The sequence below is a fragment of the Stegodyphus dumicola genome, chromosome 9 (assembly GCF_044657685.1).
Source record: "Stegodyphus dumicola isolate Sdum_Otavi_A_Nest chromosome 9, ASM4465768v1".
NCBI classification, from domain to species: domain Eukaryota; kingdom Metazoa; phylum Arthropoda; class Arachnida; order Araneae; family Eresidae; genus Stegodyphus; species Stegodyphus dumicola.
The window spans coordinates 143778281-143797874 of record NC_140776.1 but is presented as its reverse complement, the minus strand read 5'-3'; the positions used below and the strand labels follow the sequence as shown (position 1 = coordinate 143797874).

Here is a 19594-nt window from a genome sequence, read left to right as displayed (position 1 = left end):
GGTGGTTAAAGGGATCTATGCTTGAATACAGCTGTCTTCATTGAAGGTATACAGTATCCATTACCAGAAATTTTAAAAAAATATATATTACCAGATATTTAACTCACCATGCTAACAAGTTGTGCTCCAGTTGGATCCCATTCAAGTTCTTGTGAAGATGTTGATCGAAGAGGAGCCATTTCTATTGAATTTGTATCTAACAAAGAAAACATGAAATTATAATTCAAGAGAGACAAAAATAAAGGTATCTCCTTATCACATCATCCACCAAGCTTCCTTATTAAAACGGCAAATTTCAACTAATCCATAATGTGCAAATTTCAGATCTTCCTAAAGGCTCATATAGTGGCCATTTTAACAAGGGAGAACTTAAATATGTTATTTTACTAAATTTTTATTATATATATAATAAATTCTGTCAAATAAGTCTATCTCAATATCATTTAACTATTTTTTTAATACTGCTGTGATAATACTGAATAAAAGCAGCTATTTTAAAAATGAATGCAAAGATTCTATAAAATATATTATCTGTATTCCAATAAGAAGAATCATGGTTTTCAGAACAGCCTTGACTGTCATGGCTGAAATCACAGCAGTCAATTTTAACAGTCCATATGTAACACTTAACAGTTCTTAGTTGTGTGCACTGGTTACAAAATATGTATTTTAGTCTAATAAGTGTGTGTATGTTTTTTTTTTTTTTTTTCAAACTGTATTACGAAAGTATGATTAGAAAAGTGGAACAAATTGGTTCATACTATTGAAGAGAAATTGGAAACTTTTAAAAAGATAATGCAAGAGTGACTCGGTGCAAATTTAACATAAATGACTGAATTTTATACAATACATATATGAAGATGTGACATCCAATAAGAATGCTGTGAACTTAGAATCACTTTGTCTGTGGGTGGATGTTTTCACATAACCAGATTTACTGCAGCCATTAACTAACTCCAAATAATTTAATATAAGATTCAGATAGTCTGATATTGAAAAATTAATATGATTAAGAGCACAAACATTATTACTTTATTTATTATCCATTACAATATCTGATACCTTTTATTCAGTGCCAATGTATAACTGAAATTGCTATATCTTTATTTTCCAAAGTAATAATTTTATTATTGTCAGCATAAAAAGAAAATTTACATGCTTTTTGCATTGTGCAATAAGGTCAGTCAGGTCCAAACAAGTAATAAATTGATGTTTTTAATTTAGGAGGTCTATTTTAATAACAAATCTATGGCGATTCAGTGTTATCCAATCAGTCCCATTTATACTGGATTTCTGAGACTCCATCAAATTTAGGAAAGCAGATAAAAATTTACAGTAAACTGGCAATAGTTTTCAGAAATCACATGACCCTTGCAAACTGTTTAATTATGTCATAATAATGATAACTGCTACTCAACTGCATACAATGTTCAGCTACAAAAGTTGAAATTTTTAGTTAGTGACCATTCTTGCAAATAGGTTTGTACCATTTTAATATAATAAGAAAATGAGGTGTTAATTACAGCTTCTATTTTGATTTATCACCGCTCAACCAGGACAGTGGTTAGCGACGCCAACTGCCCACCATAAGGCCCCGGTTTGAATTGCAAAGAAGGCATGGATGTTTGTAAATGTATAGTGTCCATGCGACATGAGGGCACTCTAAATATGCAGCAGGATGAAAGTCCTCTCCAGAGGCTGGTGGTAGGGTAAAAGGGGGTATGAAACCCTCAGACACCCCCCAGGTGCTCTTTATCAAAATTGGGGGCGGAACTGAGCAAAGTCATACTGTCACCAGTATGGTGCTCAAGACTCTTGAAAACAACACCTGCAATATAGCACTCCTTGCCATGAGAAATTTCTTGGCCTTGTTCTGATGTTACTGTCAGACAAATGAGATAAGTAACAATAACAACTTTTATTTATTCTTTTTTAAAGAAAGCTGGAGTGATTTTTTTAAAATATGATAATGGAAATATAAAATAATGTATTTGTAAAGGAAATAATAAGTTCTGCATAATAATTCGCATAAATAAGCAAATTTTGTCACTGACTGCAATTTATTGGTGCTCAGTACAACTTTATAAAAGTGTTGCTATTACAAGCTGTGAGTGCAGAAGTTGTAATGTTTGGTCAAAAGAAGAAAGGTGAAATTTTGAATACTTTTTTTACTTGCATCCTACAGGAAATTTTCTTGCAATAGTTACCTTGTAAAAAATGATGCAGCTATCATTTCCAAGATTGCTACAACACAAAAATTAAAAAGAAAATTCTAAGAAATCTAAATTGAGAGCAAATTTATTGTAAGCAATAATTTTGGCCTCTGAAAATTAAAATTTTTGGTTTCTATTGGAATACAGAACTATTCTAGTAGAACTATTTCTATTGGGAGAAGAGATTCTATTTGGGAAGATATTTATTTATTTATTTATTTATTTATTTTTTTAATTTATAACTTATGTGTCTCCTCATCCTGAGTTTTACAAATCTTTAGACTTGTTCTACATATGTAAAAATGTATGCACAGGGAGTTTTATAAATGCCCTATGAATTAAGTTCTGATGTTTTGTCTTTTACAGCTAAGAAGTTGATTTTATCAACAAGTTCAAAAGAAGACTGGCTGACCATTTACTACTTTACTAAGTGTTATTTTCAGTTACTCTATAATGACCATATAAACAATTAAATTTTGTAGTCACAAAATCACTTTAATAACAGTGAAGAAATTTTCAAAAAATTCTCTATTTTGTTTTGAAATGTTCTACATGCATAAGTATAAATCTACCATGCTTATTTAAGTAAATACAACCTGTAGCAACCTTTTTGAATACCATGCATATAATGTGTCAAGAACAACTAAGTGATTGATACAATGACTGCTGCATGGCACTATTATTTATTTTAAGTTATGTTAAGATGAAGTACTGGTCCATGCAAAAAATAAAAATCACATATTTTTAGTTTTACTGGTTTTTTCTCTCTAACGTTTATGATGTATTTTAAGAAAATTCAACATTGGCATTAATAAAATACCTGTTTATGCTAGAATAAAACAAGAAAAGAAATGAAAACATCAAAAATATTATTTCAAATGAAGAACAGTGGGAAAACCCACGTGGAAACATGAAATGTATATTAGAAATAATTTTTCCATTAAATACCACACAAATATTTCAATTGTAAAAACCAGATTTGTCAGCAATTATTGTTTACGATATTTTGCCTTGAACATGAAATAAAGTACTCTGTGTTAAAAAATTGTACAGTTATTTCATTTTTACTCTTACTTACAGAAAATATGATTTATTGAAATAAAAAGAAATTACATAAATTTCAGAATAAAATGAATATCAAATTTTAATAATTTTTTTAACTTAAAAAATTTTATTTTCTAAAATATATAGTTTAAAAGATTAATATAATTAAAAGACTAATAAATGTTAATAATATGTATTATTTACGTCAACAGGGGGGATTCAACTAATAATTTTGAAACAAAGTATTATACTTTGTTACAAAGAAAATTAGTAAAATAATTACCAGCATTCAATTTCACATTTTTTCCATTTGCATTTGTTGAGTTAAAAGGTACTTTTCTAAAACCAACAGATGGTGCAGTGTATGGAGGAGGTGTACTGGGAAAACGAACTAATGGCTGAATATCTATAGCATAATCTTCGATTCTCTCATCTTCAGCAGGTGAAAAACTTACAGCTGGGGGGAAAAAAAACAAAAAAACATTAGAATTCTATACAAGCATCAATGATGGCTTAAGGAACTAGTAGGCATACAAAGATTTATTAGGTAGAACTCATAAAAACTCTTTTTTAGATTCATTATTTTTTTAGATGCAATATATTTAGAGATTTTCCTTTTAATTCAAACTGAAGCAAACATTACCTTTACTAAAATTGATAGACTAGTGAGCAGATATTAACTACTTTACTGTATTTTTTGTGAGTTTTGAATATGCAAATTAATTTACATACAATTTACATTTGTAATTACATTGCTTCTCTGTTTAACTTACAATAATTGATACAAAATATCCTGCCATTGATTTATGTTAAAAATAGTTCCAGCAACTAATTTGTATTTCATAGCCAAAGCTCATAGCCCAAAAGATTACATATAGTGCTATTTGAATTAGGAATAACTGATATGTTATTCAAATAAACCTAGGACATGCATCAGAGCTGGTATGGCCGCACCGAGAAATTTTTGGAATTTGGAGAGGCACTGAGTGGCAAATTTAAGGGATGACAAAATTTTTTAACTTAGGTTCTTTGTAGCAGAAATTAGAACACTCAGAGACTGCATCAGGCATATCTAGTGCTGGCCCTCGATAAGCCTTAAGTATATGTGGGAGTTTATTTCTTCAGGACTCAGCATGTGCAAGAAATAGGCGTAGGTATAATAAATAACTAATACAATTCAGGCTTAATTCAGTGTGCGATAGAAGCAAGCCAAAATTTAGTAGGACAACTTGTCTTTTGTTTCCAATCTCCCGATATATAACCAATAATGTATAGCAGATGTTATTAAACAAGGTTAAAATTATACTTTACACTGACTCTAAGGAATTTCAGTTAATACAGTACAAAGTCCGCAATCCGGAATGATCTATAATCCGGACCTCAAAGCCACAAACTTTATGCATGTGCCTACATTATGCATGCACGTAAAGAATGCGCATACATAACATGCATATGCTTTACGCATGCGCGCATTGAAAGAAATGCTTCATGAAGTAAACAAATAAATATTAAGCTCTTTTTTTTTTTTTTTTTTTGGTTGTTGTTGTTGTTTTGTTTTGTAAAATTTGATACCCTTTATATCATAATTGCTTTTGATTTCATAAATTACGGTTTCATATTTTTAATTGTATAATTTCTGCATGCCATCTTACCAGATTTAAATTGATGATCTATAATTTGGAAAAACCCCTAATCCAGAATCACCGAAGTCCCGACGAGTCTGGATTACGGACTCTGTACTGTATAGCAGATTGCGTTGTTCCCTAATCTTTCAATTGATCCAACTTATTACTTTTTGCAGACTGTTATTATTACAGCAATTTTATGAAAATTAAAGCTTGAACTTTCGATTGTGTCGAAAAGAGTTTCTAATTCTGGAGCTGCAACAGGATTTACCATAATTTTTGGAAGAAATGCCATGGCGTTTACTTGTTTAAAACTTGAAATTTTCAGCTGGTGCGGCGTTTCTACCTGTGCGGCACTTGTGCACTTAAAAAAGACCTACATGTCTTATTCACCCTGAACGGGATCTCAAAACAATAACATTCTAAGCTCTTTCAAATTAGCATTCTCATCAGTTTGAATAGTCTCTTATCTGCCACTAGATTAACCTTCCACTCATCAGTTTGAATAGGTTCTTCTCTGCCACTGGATGAATCTTCCAGGACCCATCCTCTCACCTCCCCTGCCTTTTGTATTGTAAATCTACTGTGATTTTTTTCAAAGGCGGACACAACTCCACCTGTATTACAATAACGAACTCTGACGTATTCCCCCTTCAGCACAAATTGATTTTTCTTGGATAGTTTTTTAAGTAAGAAGGGAGTGGAAATTTTTTGAAAAGAATGGCAATTCTGACTGTAAAAATTCACTTATGAGCAAAAGTTAAGGGGAAACAAATGAGCATAAATGATTTCAAAGGAGGGCCATACTGGTGTAACAGATTTATGAAAAGAAAAAATATTTCTGTGTGAACTAGAACAACAGTCAGGCAACAATTACCAATGAAGTGGCAGGATAAAAAAGCATCTTTTCTAAAATATGTGACAGATATTATTGACAAACGAAAACTTCTCCCATCACAGATAATAAATATGGATGAAACGCCATTAGATTTGGCTTTCCTGCAAACAGAACTGTTGATGAAATTGGTGAATAAACGATATTCGTGCTTTTGACAGGGCATGAAAAGAACATCATTTACACGTGTGCTAGCTTGTCACATAAATGGTGACAAGCTAAAGCTGATGATCATTTTTAAAAAGAAAACTATTCTGAGGGGAGATTTTCTTAATGATGCAATTATTTGTGGCAACGAGAATGGATGGATGTGTGAAACAATCATGCACAACTGGCTATGAGCATTTAAAGGAGTAACGATTTTCCCCGTTATATATTGTGAAAATAAAAGAGCACGGATGATGCAAGAACTAATTAATGATTGATATGAAAATCATTTTAAACCCGAGGCTCGGCAACATTTGAATTCGGTTTGCTTACCTGATGATGCAAAAATTGTCCTGATTGTGGACAGTTGCTCGGCTCATACTTCACTTAAAGTTTTAGTGAAAGATAACGTATCCATATTATTCTTTCCTCCAAATTGTATGTCAGTCATTCAGCCTAGCGCTGAAATGCATATATAAAGTAGCATTTTTAAAATCCATGTTAAATTTTTTGAATAATGGCAAGACTGTTCAAGAATTTTTGAAATATTTTAGCATAAAAGCCTGCCATGCCAAGCATTGCAAGATAGTGGGAGGATGTGCCTCCAGATACTTTAAAAAATGCTTGGCAGAATTTATGGTACCATATTTCATGGTGAGGATGATGAAGACGATAACCGCGAATTTGAAGGCTTTCGGATATCGCAAATCAAAGATGAAATATTCCAATTAATGGATTTTGTTAAGAAATGTGGAGAAGCGGTATGCCCCAATCAGTAATCAATTAACAGATGTTGAAATCTGTAGTATGGTGATAGATCCAGAAAATACCGTAACAATAGGAAGAAAATGACAGAGAAGTTATTGAAAACGAAAAAATTTCGATTGAGAAGTTAATCAGAATTCTAGACACAGCAATTGCAGAACTTGAACTGTGGAACTTTATAACTGAACAAGAAATTATGTCTGTTTATAGACTTAAAGAGAAAGTATTAGCACAAAAAAACGAAGCAATTTAAACAACTTATGTTGAAGGAAATGTTTAATAAAGTAAACAAATGAATACTAAGCTTTCCCCCCCCCAATTTTGATACCTTTTAGATCATAAATGGTCATTATTTCATAAATCACGATTTCTTATTTTCAATTTTATAATTTTTGCAAATCATGTTACTAGATTTAAATTCATAATCTACTACCGGAAAAATCCCAAATCAGGAATTGCCAACATCCTGATGAGTCCAGATCTCGGACTTTGTACTGCAGTTTCATTTGAGACCCCTTGTACTTAATGGTAACGATATTTTTTTACAAATTTCACAACACAGCAAGCAACTCTCTTTCTTTCAAATGACAAGAATTATTTGACAAAATACGATTAAACATGGCAACGCAAACTGTTTGCACAGTCTACATTTGCTGTGGCAGAAAACTTTCATTAAACCCCGATACTTTAGTTTAAGCACTAGTCAATTTATTTTTAAATATTTTACCAAAATTAATAACACAAATCAAACAAAATGGAATAATTTTATGGCATTAGATATTTTCACAGAGCAGTGGAATGACTACAGTAGAGTATTTTAAGGCAAGCACTTCTGAAAAATGGTCTATATTTATAATATAAATTAATGTTAGTTCTATAAAATGGTCATCCCCACAAATAATCAAAATTATCTGGAATGACTGTTTTCTTATAATATATTTTATTTCAAACGTCAGATTAATTTTAAAGTGAAATATTTTTTGAACTGATACATACCGCTTAAGTAAAACAGAATGAAGACTTTAGAAGTTTAAAGCAAAAAATAATGAATTACAAAAAGGAATTGACAATTACAAAAGCTCTAGCAATCCAAATGTGAGGAAGCATTTAACAATGGATATAAATAAATTAATTTAAAAATATAAAACTAACTTAAATGAGAATTGTTTAAAAGACAAACATGAATATTTAAACAATGGACAATTAGCAATTTAAAATTTTCATTAAAATTAAGATAAATAATTAAAATAACTAAAAATTTAATAACAGTCTGTAACTTACAATACCAACAGAGATTGGATTGGTGATGATGTCACCAAAATCATGTGATCTCTGATGTAAGATGCTACTTTTTCTGACTTTTCAATTTTTCTCCCGCTACTTTAGTTGAAAAATATTTGGCAATACTGTAGAAGACGCATATTTTGAATCTTTGATAAACTTCCAGATTCTTTTGGCTAGTAGAAGCTTTAGTGCTGAATCTGCCAAGGAAATCATGCAACAGATTTGCAATACATTGGCATGCATAACAGGAAAAAGCTTTCTATCACTAGCTCATGATCTTGTATAGCATTGTTGGGAGTTGGGCATAATCACACAAAATTTGAATGCTCCCTCTTCTAAACTGTAGGTGTTTCATTCAAATACGGTCAGTGTTTTTTAAGCTATAACATTCTGAAGTCAGATGAAGACTTCAAAAATACCCTGCACCTGTCATTTATAAACACAGAAAACAGTTACTTTTTATGATACTGAGTTTCATTGATCTTTCAGCTAAAATATCATTTAGCTGACAATTTTCCCACAAAATTGTATAACTAAGCCAATTTTCAAGTAAATACAAGTATCATGTTTCTGAGTTTCAGAGAGAATATCTGAGTATGTGCATGTACCATGTTCTGAGTTTTCATATGCCTCAGCTTGCAAATGTTTGATGCCAGCTTAATTTTTATCAATATTTGCCCAGAGCATTTTTAAAACCTTATTTTGTCAATCTAGACCTTTGGAAGGAATAAACAGAGGAAAAAAGAATATAATCTGTCTAATTTCTTCTTTTAAAGGAAATAAATGAATTTTGAACTTCATGCGTACCTTTTGGACTACGATCTCCACTAGTAGTTCTCCTCTTCCCTTTCTTGTAGACATGATACTCATCACCCATTCTCTCTCTTTTATGCCGCCGTTGTATGCGATAAATATAAAACAGCAGAGCAAGCACAACTATAATCAGAAGCACTCCCATCACAGCAGCAACACCTTTTAAGAAAAATTTCTTTAATAAGAAAACATATTTTCTACATTTCATCAGAAAGTTTAAACAATTCATTCTTGATAACGAAAATGAAACTTACGACTGCTTGCCCTAGTAATGCTTTCAAGAGGAGATAAAGCCATATCAGAAAAAGCACTTTTGTATAAAGCAGTAACAGGTGGCTCAGGAAACCACTCCGGGCCTTGTATCTGCATCAAACAGAAGTATCACAAAAAGTTTATTTAACTTCTCAATCATAAAATGCTTAAACAAAGAGAAAATTCTTTATTGCTTAATTTTAAAGATAGTTACAGATGTAGGAAACATTAAATACAATGACACAAAATTAACAACTTTTAATTAGCCATGTTAACTATTACATTAAACTTACCAGTGGCTGAACGTACAAAGGTTTAAATCCAAGCAAACAGAGCAGTTTCATGGTTCCCCAGACATGACATAAATATGAGCAAATTTCTCCAAGAAAGCATACTTTCCTTTAGAACAGATAATTGTAATGTGCTTGCCCATATTTAATTACAAAAACATTCTATTTGAAAAATTCATATACTGATTTTTTGTTTTTAACTTGTTATTCTAACACAACAAAAACATTTTGTGAAATAGATTAATGCATGCAAACATTTACAAATACTATGCCTCTATCTATATGCTCACTTTTTAGAATTTGCATGCAATTAGTAAAATAAGGATCATTGTTTATTAAAAAGTGAAATCACTTTATCTTATAACACATTTTATACATTAATATCATGGGATGCCATCTTTCCCGACTGACAGATGGCACTGCACCCCACTCAATGGAATTGTTTTGTGAATAGTGCAGAAGAAGTTGCCATGACAAAAAAAGATGAGTAAGTATTAGCAGAAGATGTACAACATTATAAAGATGAAAGAACCTTTTTCTTTCTGTGACAAATTTTCTATAAATATTCATGCTCCTGACATCCACTTTCATACTGTGTAACAATCACTGGTAATCTTCATTAAATGTTCAAGTTAAAATGTCAGTTGGACTAGCATACACAATTGACTTCAGAAAGTTTAAGTCACTTTTTGAAGTGTGTCAGACACAAAGGTAAGATGAAATCTACATATTTTTTAGGGCTCAGCCTACATGAGTCCAGAATAAGAAAAAAAATGAAAAATTATGACTTCGAAACAAGTAAGTTTATTTCAAATTATTTATTTGCATATCATTACTTGTAAGAATAAAGAATACAGTGGTGAAAATGACCATGTTTAATTCTATTCCTAGAATTTCTGATGCTTTATGAAGTGGTCCCATAAAGTCTATTAAAATTTTGCATCAAATTAAATTTGGAACTTCAGGTAATAGAAAAAATAGATTGCGTAAATTTTCAGGTTTTACATCGGATTTTAAAGTCACAGAAACTAAACAAAATTAAGACTTTCACTGCAAGCAATTTCATTTCTGTGTGTAATTTGTTACATCTTAATTATGATTTAATGCTGATAAAAAGTGTTATTTAATATTAAAGAGTGTTTGTAAGCTTTTACAATCCAAGCTTGACAACGACAGTGAGTTATCTGAAAACGAAAGTGTTAATGATTCTGATAATGATTATGATGTCAATTTTGTTAAGTGAGACTCACTAAACGTAACTAATTCAGTAGACCAAAACATTATGGCGTCTAACAATATTTCATTACATTTCTGCGAAATTTTAAAAACTGTTTCAGAATTTAATGGAACTGATATATCCATTCAAATCATATTTATGATCTAGAAGAATCTTTTATATTATTTTGGTTATCTGAATTACAAAAAATTGTGTTAACTAAAAAATAGCTTGTGCATCTGCTATAGTACTTATTTGGTTTTTGAAACACAAAAAAATAACATGAGACGTCAACAGCCCCCCAAAAACTTTTATCTGAATTTGGTTCTAAAATAAATAGTGCACGACTTCATAATTTATCACAAAAACTACATTTAAAACCTGGTGAGTATTTAATTGCAATGCAAGAAATAGCTAGTCATGGTTCTATTGATGCTTCATCCATTATTGATTATGCAATTAATGGAATACCTGATGCAAATAGCAAAAAATTTATTTTGTATGGTTGTACAACTATTTCTGAATTTAAAGAAAAATTTAAAATTTATGAGAAAATTCTAGCTCCAGATACAAAGAGTTAATCAGGTACCAGTATACAAAATAAAGCATACACTATACCTGGTAAGAGTAAAGAAACCAGCTGTTATAATTGTGGAAGTACAGGTCATAAATCAAACTCATTTAACAAGAGCAGTAGCGGGTTTAAGTGCTTTAAATGTAACTTATTTGGACACATAACCGCAAATTGTTCTAAAACATCTCCTAACAATAACCAAGATGCTAAAACTGTTACTGCAGTTGGCTCAAACTTCTAAGAAAGAAATGCATAAAGTAAATTTAGGTAATTTGCAAAATAGATACTGGTAGTCATGTAATGTTAATTCGAGAAGATAAAACATAAGAAGATAGGTTACCCTGAATTTCAGCCGGCAAACCTGCAATTAAACCTATAAAGAGATTTGAAGGGAACCTGAAATTGACGGTTCTTCATTTAGATCAAATATCTGTGTTACCACAGTTTTTTTTTTATAACTTAAAATTGGTACAGATATTATAAGGAAAGGATAATTAACTGTAAATAAAAAGGCAATCAAAATTTAAAAACTGCAGCCAGACAACTATTTGATGTACATTCCTGATGTTTATACCAATGAGGGAATCCACATTAAAGATTGAGTCCGATGAGGTGAAATACTGCAATTAGTATTAAATTATAAGCCAAATAAAATAAAAATGTCTGCTCTGAAGATGAGATTAGTGTTTGTGGATATGCTTCTGGTTCACTGTGCACTGTTTTCCCTCTACAGAGCAGCATGATATGGATAAAAAGATTTCTGAGTGGTTAGATTAACAAATCATAAAACCAAGCTGTTCTGATTAGTCAAATTATGTTGTGTTAAGAAGAGGAAAAAAAATGGTTCATGCCAGCTATGTTCAGCAAGAAAGTAGAAAATAGGCATCTTTAGTAACAAAAGATGGACAGTTCAAATTTTTGAAAGTTCCCTTTGGTCTTGCTTAACAGCCCAAGCATTTTCTAAAGATATAGTGTCCAAAAACTGAAACACATTTTACAGACTACATCAGAATATGTATTATAAATAAACACTGAAAAATGTCAATTTTTAAAATGTGAAATCAAATTTATAAAATAGATTGCGCAAAAATTAGAATAATTTATAGGTCACAAAATTAAAGGTCTCAAATTATACCCTTTTTCTTCTAAAATCAAAGTAGTAATTAACTTTCCAGAGCTTAATTGTGTAAAATATGTTCAAAGTTATTTAGGTTTAACAGGTTTTTTTTCAGAAAATTCATACTTAATTATTCATTAATTGCAAAACCACTTAGTGAATGGTATCAAAGAAAGATTCTAAATTTAAAATTGAAAATACAGAACTTATTGCTTTTAACAAATTGAAACACATCTTGTCATCTGAACCTGTTTCGTGTGTGTATTTATAATTCAAAAGAAGAAACTGAAAGACATTCTGATGCTGGTGCTAACGGTTATGGCGCAGTCCTGCTACAGAAATCCTTAATTGATAATCAGATGCATCCACTTTATTATATGAGTAGGAAGATAATAGATATTGAACATTATTTTACATTTTGTAATAGATAATACATTTTGTAATACATACAGAACATTTGTGCTATGGATTAAAAGCAGTCATATTATAGAAGCTCTAAAAAACTTTTGATATATGGTATTAGATATGATATATCCCATTTAAAATCATGACATACTGTAATGCATTCAAACAAACTATGACAGGAGAGGCATTAGTACTAAACTATCTAGATGGGCATTAATGTTACAAGATTATGATTACACAATCAAACACATATCTAATACCTGTAAGCAACATGTTGACATTCTGAATAGAAATTATGTATGTGTACAGATGTTCAAAATGGTGTAAAATTTAAGATTATTCAAGCTAAAGAAACTGATGAAAAGATAAAAGCTATAAAAGAAGTTTTGAACCCTAAGTAAGCTGCATGAAGATTACTGCTTAGAAAATTACTTGCTTTTCAAAGTGGTGATTGAAAATGAAGTTGTCAACGCTGAATTAGTGCAAGAAGAAACTCAAGCAAACATAACACACTAAGATTCAAAGCCATCGAGGAGCAATGCCACCACTGAAGCAGATTTTGAAGAGAAGCACTCCCCCGACAAAGAGTCTATTGCTAAACATGATGAATCGAATACTAACTTCACCCAAAAAACTTCAGTTACATTCCCTGCAACAGACAAGGGAAAAAAAAAAAAAAAAAACTACTGAAAAGGCAGAAACTGCAGAGACCACCAAAGCGGAAAAGGTTGAACTGACAGATGGCTTTTCGACGAAACTGCTTTGTAAAATATTCCAGACGAGGCTGCCATGACAAGGAAATATATGTAAGATATGTTAGCAGAAATTTTACGATGTTATAAAGATGTAAGAACTTTATACTTTTTTTTAGTATGATGAATTTCCTTCAAATATTCATGCTTCTATCGTCTATTTTCATAGTTTGTAAAGATCATTTATAATCTTCATTAAATGTTCAAGTTAAAATGTCAGATCTAGTGTATGTACTTACCCCTTAATCTCAAATATAAAGGTAAAACAGAATCTGCAATATCTTAAATCATAAAACTTTGACACATTAAAAAATAAAGAAACTCTTCATCTGATGATTATTTTTTACTATGGAAAAATATACTACAGATATCTGCATACAGAAAGAGTTGCTTTTGTGAAGGATATGTTAGAGGAAAGTGGCTCACATTTTTATTACCTATGCAGAAAATTATTAACATTTCATGCAGCTGGTCTATTTAATTGATTAATAACCACATGCCTAATGATAGGCTTTTTAAGAAAAAAGGTGATTTTCAAAACTTAAATCAATGCTAATTCTATTTTTCAGAGAAGAGAATGCTTTAGTATGTCCAAATTTAGGACAAAGCATTTTCTAATTTTTAATTTTTTTTAACAAAATAACCCCATTCTGGATATACTATGTGGCATACTGAAAGCCAAGTACTCATTAAAACATTAACAGTTATATATATATATACAACATTTTGCTTGACATATACAGATTTACAAAACCATTTTTAAAGTGAAAGTTTTCAACTACTAGAATATACCTAATGAGATAAAAACACCCTGCTTTCAAAAGGCTTTTTTCACAATCAATGCCTTCCGCTGACAAAGAATCAATAATTTTAAAATCTACATTAATTAACTCAAATTTTGTAAAGGAACATAGTTTTTGTACATATTCTGAACTAAAAGACATTTTAAAATATCAGTGTATAACACATATGAATGCCAAATTTTACTCATAAATCATATCTCTATATCCGTTCCAATTGTTCAGAAAATATTATCTGAAGCAAAACAAATTTACTTTTTAAAACAAAATGAAACTAAAATTACTAATTAATAAAATAATGTTCTTTTCTCAGTTATAAACATATGTTTACTCTTCCCATTCATTTAAAAACATAAACACTTTCAGATACGCCTAATAATCTTGCTAAAATAGAATGAAATTCAACACTTCTACCAACCATTAAAAATCCTATCATGTGAAGCTTCTTATCTTAACTTTCCAGCATGCGTGTGTCGTTATTTTACCATTTTTGGCACGAAAAACGACAGAAATTAGTGAATATTGATAATAAATTTGTTAAGAAATAAAATATTAATCTTATTATTGCAAAATACAAATGATATCAAATTCAAATATAAGTAAATTATTTTCAAGTTCTTATGTTAATGAGATGAAATGCGTATTTCATTATAGAACATTTTAAATTTATTATTTAATAATGATATTTTAAAATCGAAGGTAATTTTAATATTCATCAAAGCAAGTATAGAAAAATAAAAAAGGAACACACCTTGGTAGGAAAAAATTTAAGTTTAGCATTACTTACTTCTGCAAAGAAATTTACTTCTTACTAGTTACAAAAACGCACTTTAAAACAAACTTTAATATTTTTATTTGTTTCTAAAAAATATAAATAAAAGAAAATAAGGAATGAAAATTGCTATTGTTCTTCCATCCAAAGGTTTCCTTGTCTTCTTTTTCTTCATCAGATAATTCTTGAAGAATGTGAGCAAAATCAGCTGGTTACACATATTTTTTTGCCATGAAAATGGATATAAAATTTACAGAGCCAAATGTATTCAAATTAAAATAATGCACGGCAGTTACTAACAAAAAATTACAAAATATTTAAGAAAAAAATATTTTCCGAATTTTCACCCACGAACATGGACGTGTCATAACTTTTACAAAAAAGCTGCCACGTGGCACAAATGCCCAGTAAAAAAAAAAAGTCAAATGACTTTCTATTGGCACATTCCATGATGTGGGGAAGGGTAAAAAGGAGGAATAGAAATGACATTAAGACGTCTCAGCTTCGATATGCGAAAAATGCGCATTAAAAGCTGAATTTTTTGTAAATTTTGCGCATAGGTGCAACAATTCAGTACAAACGTCTTGCAGTTAAAACCAAAGAACCTTTTACCTTGAGCATGAGTTAACAGTTCAGTAAAGACTTTATCAGTTTCAAAGAAGGTACTTAGAAAATTAAGAGAAACTGACAGTTTTTTATGCAGTTTTGAATACATTTTCATTACCAATTAATTAGTATATAATCCAAAAAATTCTTTATGAATTCCACAGTAATTAATAATGAAAATTTTTGCAATACCTCTGGTGGTATATTGGATGGTAATGTGGCTAACAACTGCGATAATTGTGCAAAATTTGCACATTTCCTTTCATTTACAGATCCATCTACTTTGACTTTTTCCAAAGAGCCCTTCTTGTAACCAAAGGCAGTTTCAAGAGGCATTAATTTGAGGTCTCCAAATTCAATCATAACATCTGAAAATTTAAAACTGATGTTAGCATAAAATTAACGCAGTGTTAAAAATATACTTTTACAATAAATTGTTTTACTGAGATTCATACTTAAATATCACTCTCAATAAAAATTAGTCATTCGAAGGACTTAACCTTAATAAAGATCTTACAATTGACACATTAAAACTGACAGCTACTAAATTACCACATAAAATCAGAAGTATAAATAAATACTTTTATAGAGATTCAAATTTTCTGCCTGAGATTTTGAAGTGTGTTAAACTATTGTTCTATTATTAAATTTATTTAGCAAGTCATTTCCTGCTTTTAAGCAGATAAAAATTATTTATTTCAAAGAATACTAAAAGAACTTCCTGGTAACGAAGATACAATAAATTTACAGGATTATTAAAAAAAGCAAAAAGTGATAAAAAAATTGTTCAGAAATTAAAATACCTTTCATTGTACCCATTATAGCATAAAATGTGCTTCTTTAATATAAAGATTAAAATATACGAGATCTCCTCCTCTCCCTTTAAAAATAACCAAATAAAATTTCATACATAGTTAAGGCACAGAATTATCTGTTTATACCCTCTCCTCCCTAAGAGATTAAGCTGAACTAATAAGGAGCAGATTAAACAAACTATGGAATCAACGGTATCACCAAAATTTCAGAACAGTTTACAAAAAAATGTTCTAAAAAATGAAAAAGATATTAAAGAGAAATAAAATAAAAAGGATGCGATTTTAAAAATATCAGAAAATTACAGCATAGGATTTTGTTTACGAAAAAATTATAATAATAAAAAAAATAATTTTATACATACTTGAAATACATCCTTTAAAGTTAACATAATCACCAGCATTAGTTATACTTTTTGGCAAACCAGATATATACAGCACATTTGATGTACCCTCAAATTTTTCTGTAGAAGTATCAACTACTTGGATGAAAGGATTGTAATTTTTGCCATCCACCTGATAAATATCCAAATCAAACTTAATATGCTAAAAGCAAATCATACAATAGAATAATATTTCATTTGCCAAAAATAAATGCGTTGAAAACACTACTAGAGTATACAGATAATCAAATGAAAAGTACAAGAAAATCCATTAATACAATTCTTTGCTTGAGGAAACTTAATACATTGGTTACCAAATTAGCATATGTTAAATTAAGAAGAAATTTGTTTTATATAATTTTTTAATAATAATATCTATAGGGTGTTTTGAAACTCATGGGCAAAAATTTTAAGGTGTGACAGAAAACATCTAAACAAGTAATTTTCGACATACAGAGCATGGATGGAGAGCACGCGATGAACTGCTTGATGGCACTGTAATGGAAATGATAAAGGACACGTTTTCTTACACATCATCATTTCTAGCACGGATTTCAAAAGGCATATCGATATGTTAAAAAAAAAAAAAAAAAAAAAGGCAGACATGCATTTTATGTATGGTCCTGCATATGGAAATGATTTGGAAGCCAAAAGAATGTACAGGCAGCAATTTCTGAGAAGACACACGCCAGACGGAAAAACATTCAAGCGATTGCATCAGTGCCTGTGTGAAATGGTATCCTTTGTCACTGGCATGCATGATATACAGAGTGGCAGGAGTGTATGGATGCCACAAGTTGCAGAGGACATTCTGCAAATAGTGGAGGATCATCCAGATAATTAGCACACGAGAGGTTTCCTGTGCTGTAAATATGGCCCACTCAATTATTTGGCGAGTATTACGGGACAAAGGATTACACCTCTATCCTGTACAGAAAATGCAAGCCTTGATACCTACAGATTATGCACCACATGTCGAGTTTGCACTTTGATTTTTGCAACAGTTAGCAGTGCAGCCTGATTTCACTTCACATGTCTGCACCTGATTTCACATCACATTCATGGATGAATGCACCTTTACTTGGGCGGCATTTCTAATATGCCTTTTCAACGCCCCTCAAATTTTTTCCCATGAGTTTCAAAACACCCTGTATACAAGTGTCCTGTTTGGCTAATACATATTATGTGTATTTATTTAGACACAAATGGCACTTAATATTGTTAAATGCTAAATATGCAATGCACCAATCAGAGCACAATAATTCTCACATGCATGGTTCTAACCTTATTAGTGTCTGAAATTTTGAAATATTTTATATCTGTATACATGTCCCACATATTTCAGCCAGAAAAAGATCAATAAATAGCCAATGAATCCAGTATGAGTTTGCTCAGACATGTATTATTATTGCCATCAAAAGCTTAATTTTAATTTTTATGAATGGAAGGTTGTTTCAACATGATTCCACAAGGCAGAAAACTATAATAAAATGTACTTTTATATCAATCCTTTTACATCAGGCCTCTCGGCAAAAAACAAAACACTAAATTCAAAATTACATCACCAAAATATCAAAAGCTCTTGCAGGAGAGCATCACAACTATGTTGTAACATAGGGTCAAGATCTGGACAGATGACTAAGTGCTGCTTATTCATAGTGCCTGTTTTACAAATATAGCATTGGTTATTAGTCAGTATGCTTATTTTGCTGAGATGTTTGGCTGAGCAGTCATGCCATGCACCCAGTCTGAAATTAGCCACAATATAGCCTGCAATTGAACACATTGCAGTCATTCCTAATATTCTTCCAGAGTACTCTTTCGTTTAATTGATAGTTCTGTGTTGTAAGCCAACATAAGATTCTCTCGAATACTTCTAACAGAATCCAAACGAATGGAACTCTGTCCAATAAATAACTCCATACCCCTCTTTGCCAAGAGATCTGCTTTTTCGTTATCATCAATACCTACGTGGAATGGTAGCCAGTGAAATTCTACGGTTTTACAATTCCTATTTAGTTCCTGATATCTCACTATGAAAACAGTTTACAATATACAGTTACAGCAGTATTTTCATTCTAGAGCCATCTGTAAATACACATATCCATTCTGGTTCAGGATAGTTATTGTTCAATAGTGACAACGCTAACTGGCTCATTTATCATGCAAGTACATTCTGCTTTTGATGCCATAATATATCAGAGTCAAGGTTTTCTGAAATTAAAGGGTAGATATCTGAAAGCAACAAAAAGTGTAACATAACTGATACAAAACCCTCATAGTGCTCACACAGTAGGGAAAAATAACAACAAAAAAGCATTTGGAGAAATATCAGTAAATATGAATGTTCATATAATGTGGAAAGTTAAAGAGCTAGTTCTGTTTGTTTATATTATGCTTTCCCTCTTCCTCCACAGCAGCTGATAAGCAAAATACCAAAGTCAGGCAGAATGTGAACAAACTCAAAAACAGGATCCTAAAACTATTTTCAGTTAAAAAATAATGGACACAGGTTCCCATCTAGTGGACTTTAAAAACTGTTTCAGGTTGAAATGCACATATGCATTAGCTGTCCACATTCTTCAGTCATGCTTGGGAAATACAGCACGTGACAGCCATTCATACAGAATGCATATTCATGCCGAAAGGGTTAAAAATCAAAATATTTAAGATTATTTCCTAAATTTCAATGTTGAGAAAAGAAAATGTTAATAAGTAAATCTTTCAATTTTTTTTTCATGAATATATGCTCAAAGCCTGAGATGCTTAAAAAGAAATAAATATATGAAGTATCTGTAAGAAATATTACACTGCAAATTATATAAGATC

At 30.7% G+C, this 19594-nt stretch overlaps 1 protein-coding gene across 5 annotated transcripts in view; it reads right to left on the bottom strand.

Moving 5' to 3' along the window:
• Window positions 1–19594, bottom strand: part of LOC118199327 (axotactin-like) — a 260812-nt gene that overhangs the window by 12657 nt on the left and 228561 nt on the right. For all 5 annotated transcript variants that reach the window (XM_085824186.1, XM_085824184.1, XM_085824183.1 and 2 more), the window contains 6 exons: window positions 16748–16898; window positions 15763–15938; window positions 9041–9149; window positions 8781–8945; window positions 3541–3714; window positions 108–196 (listed from right to left, as the gene is read on the bottom strand). In XM_085824186.1, the coding sequence (XP_085680312.1) occupies window positions 108–196; window positions 3541–3714; window positions 8781–8945; window positions 9041–9149; window positions 15763–15938; window positions 16748–16898 (864 nt within the window). The remainder of the gene's footprint in view (window positions 1–107; window positions 197–3540; window positions 3715–8780; window positions 8946–9040; window positions 9150–15762; window positions 15939–16747; window positions 16899–19594) is intronic.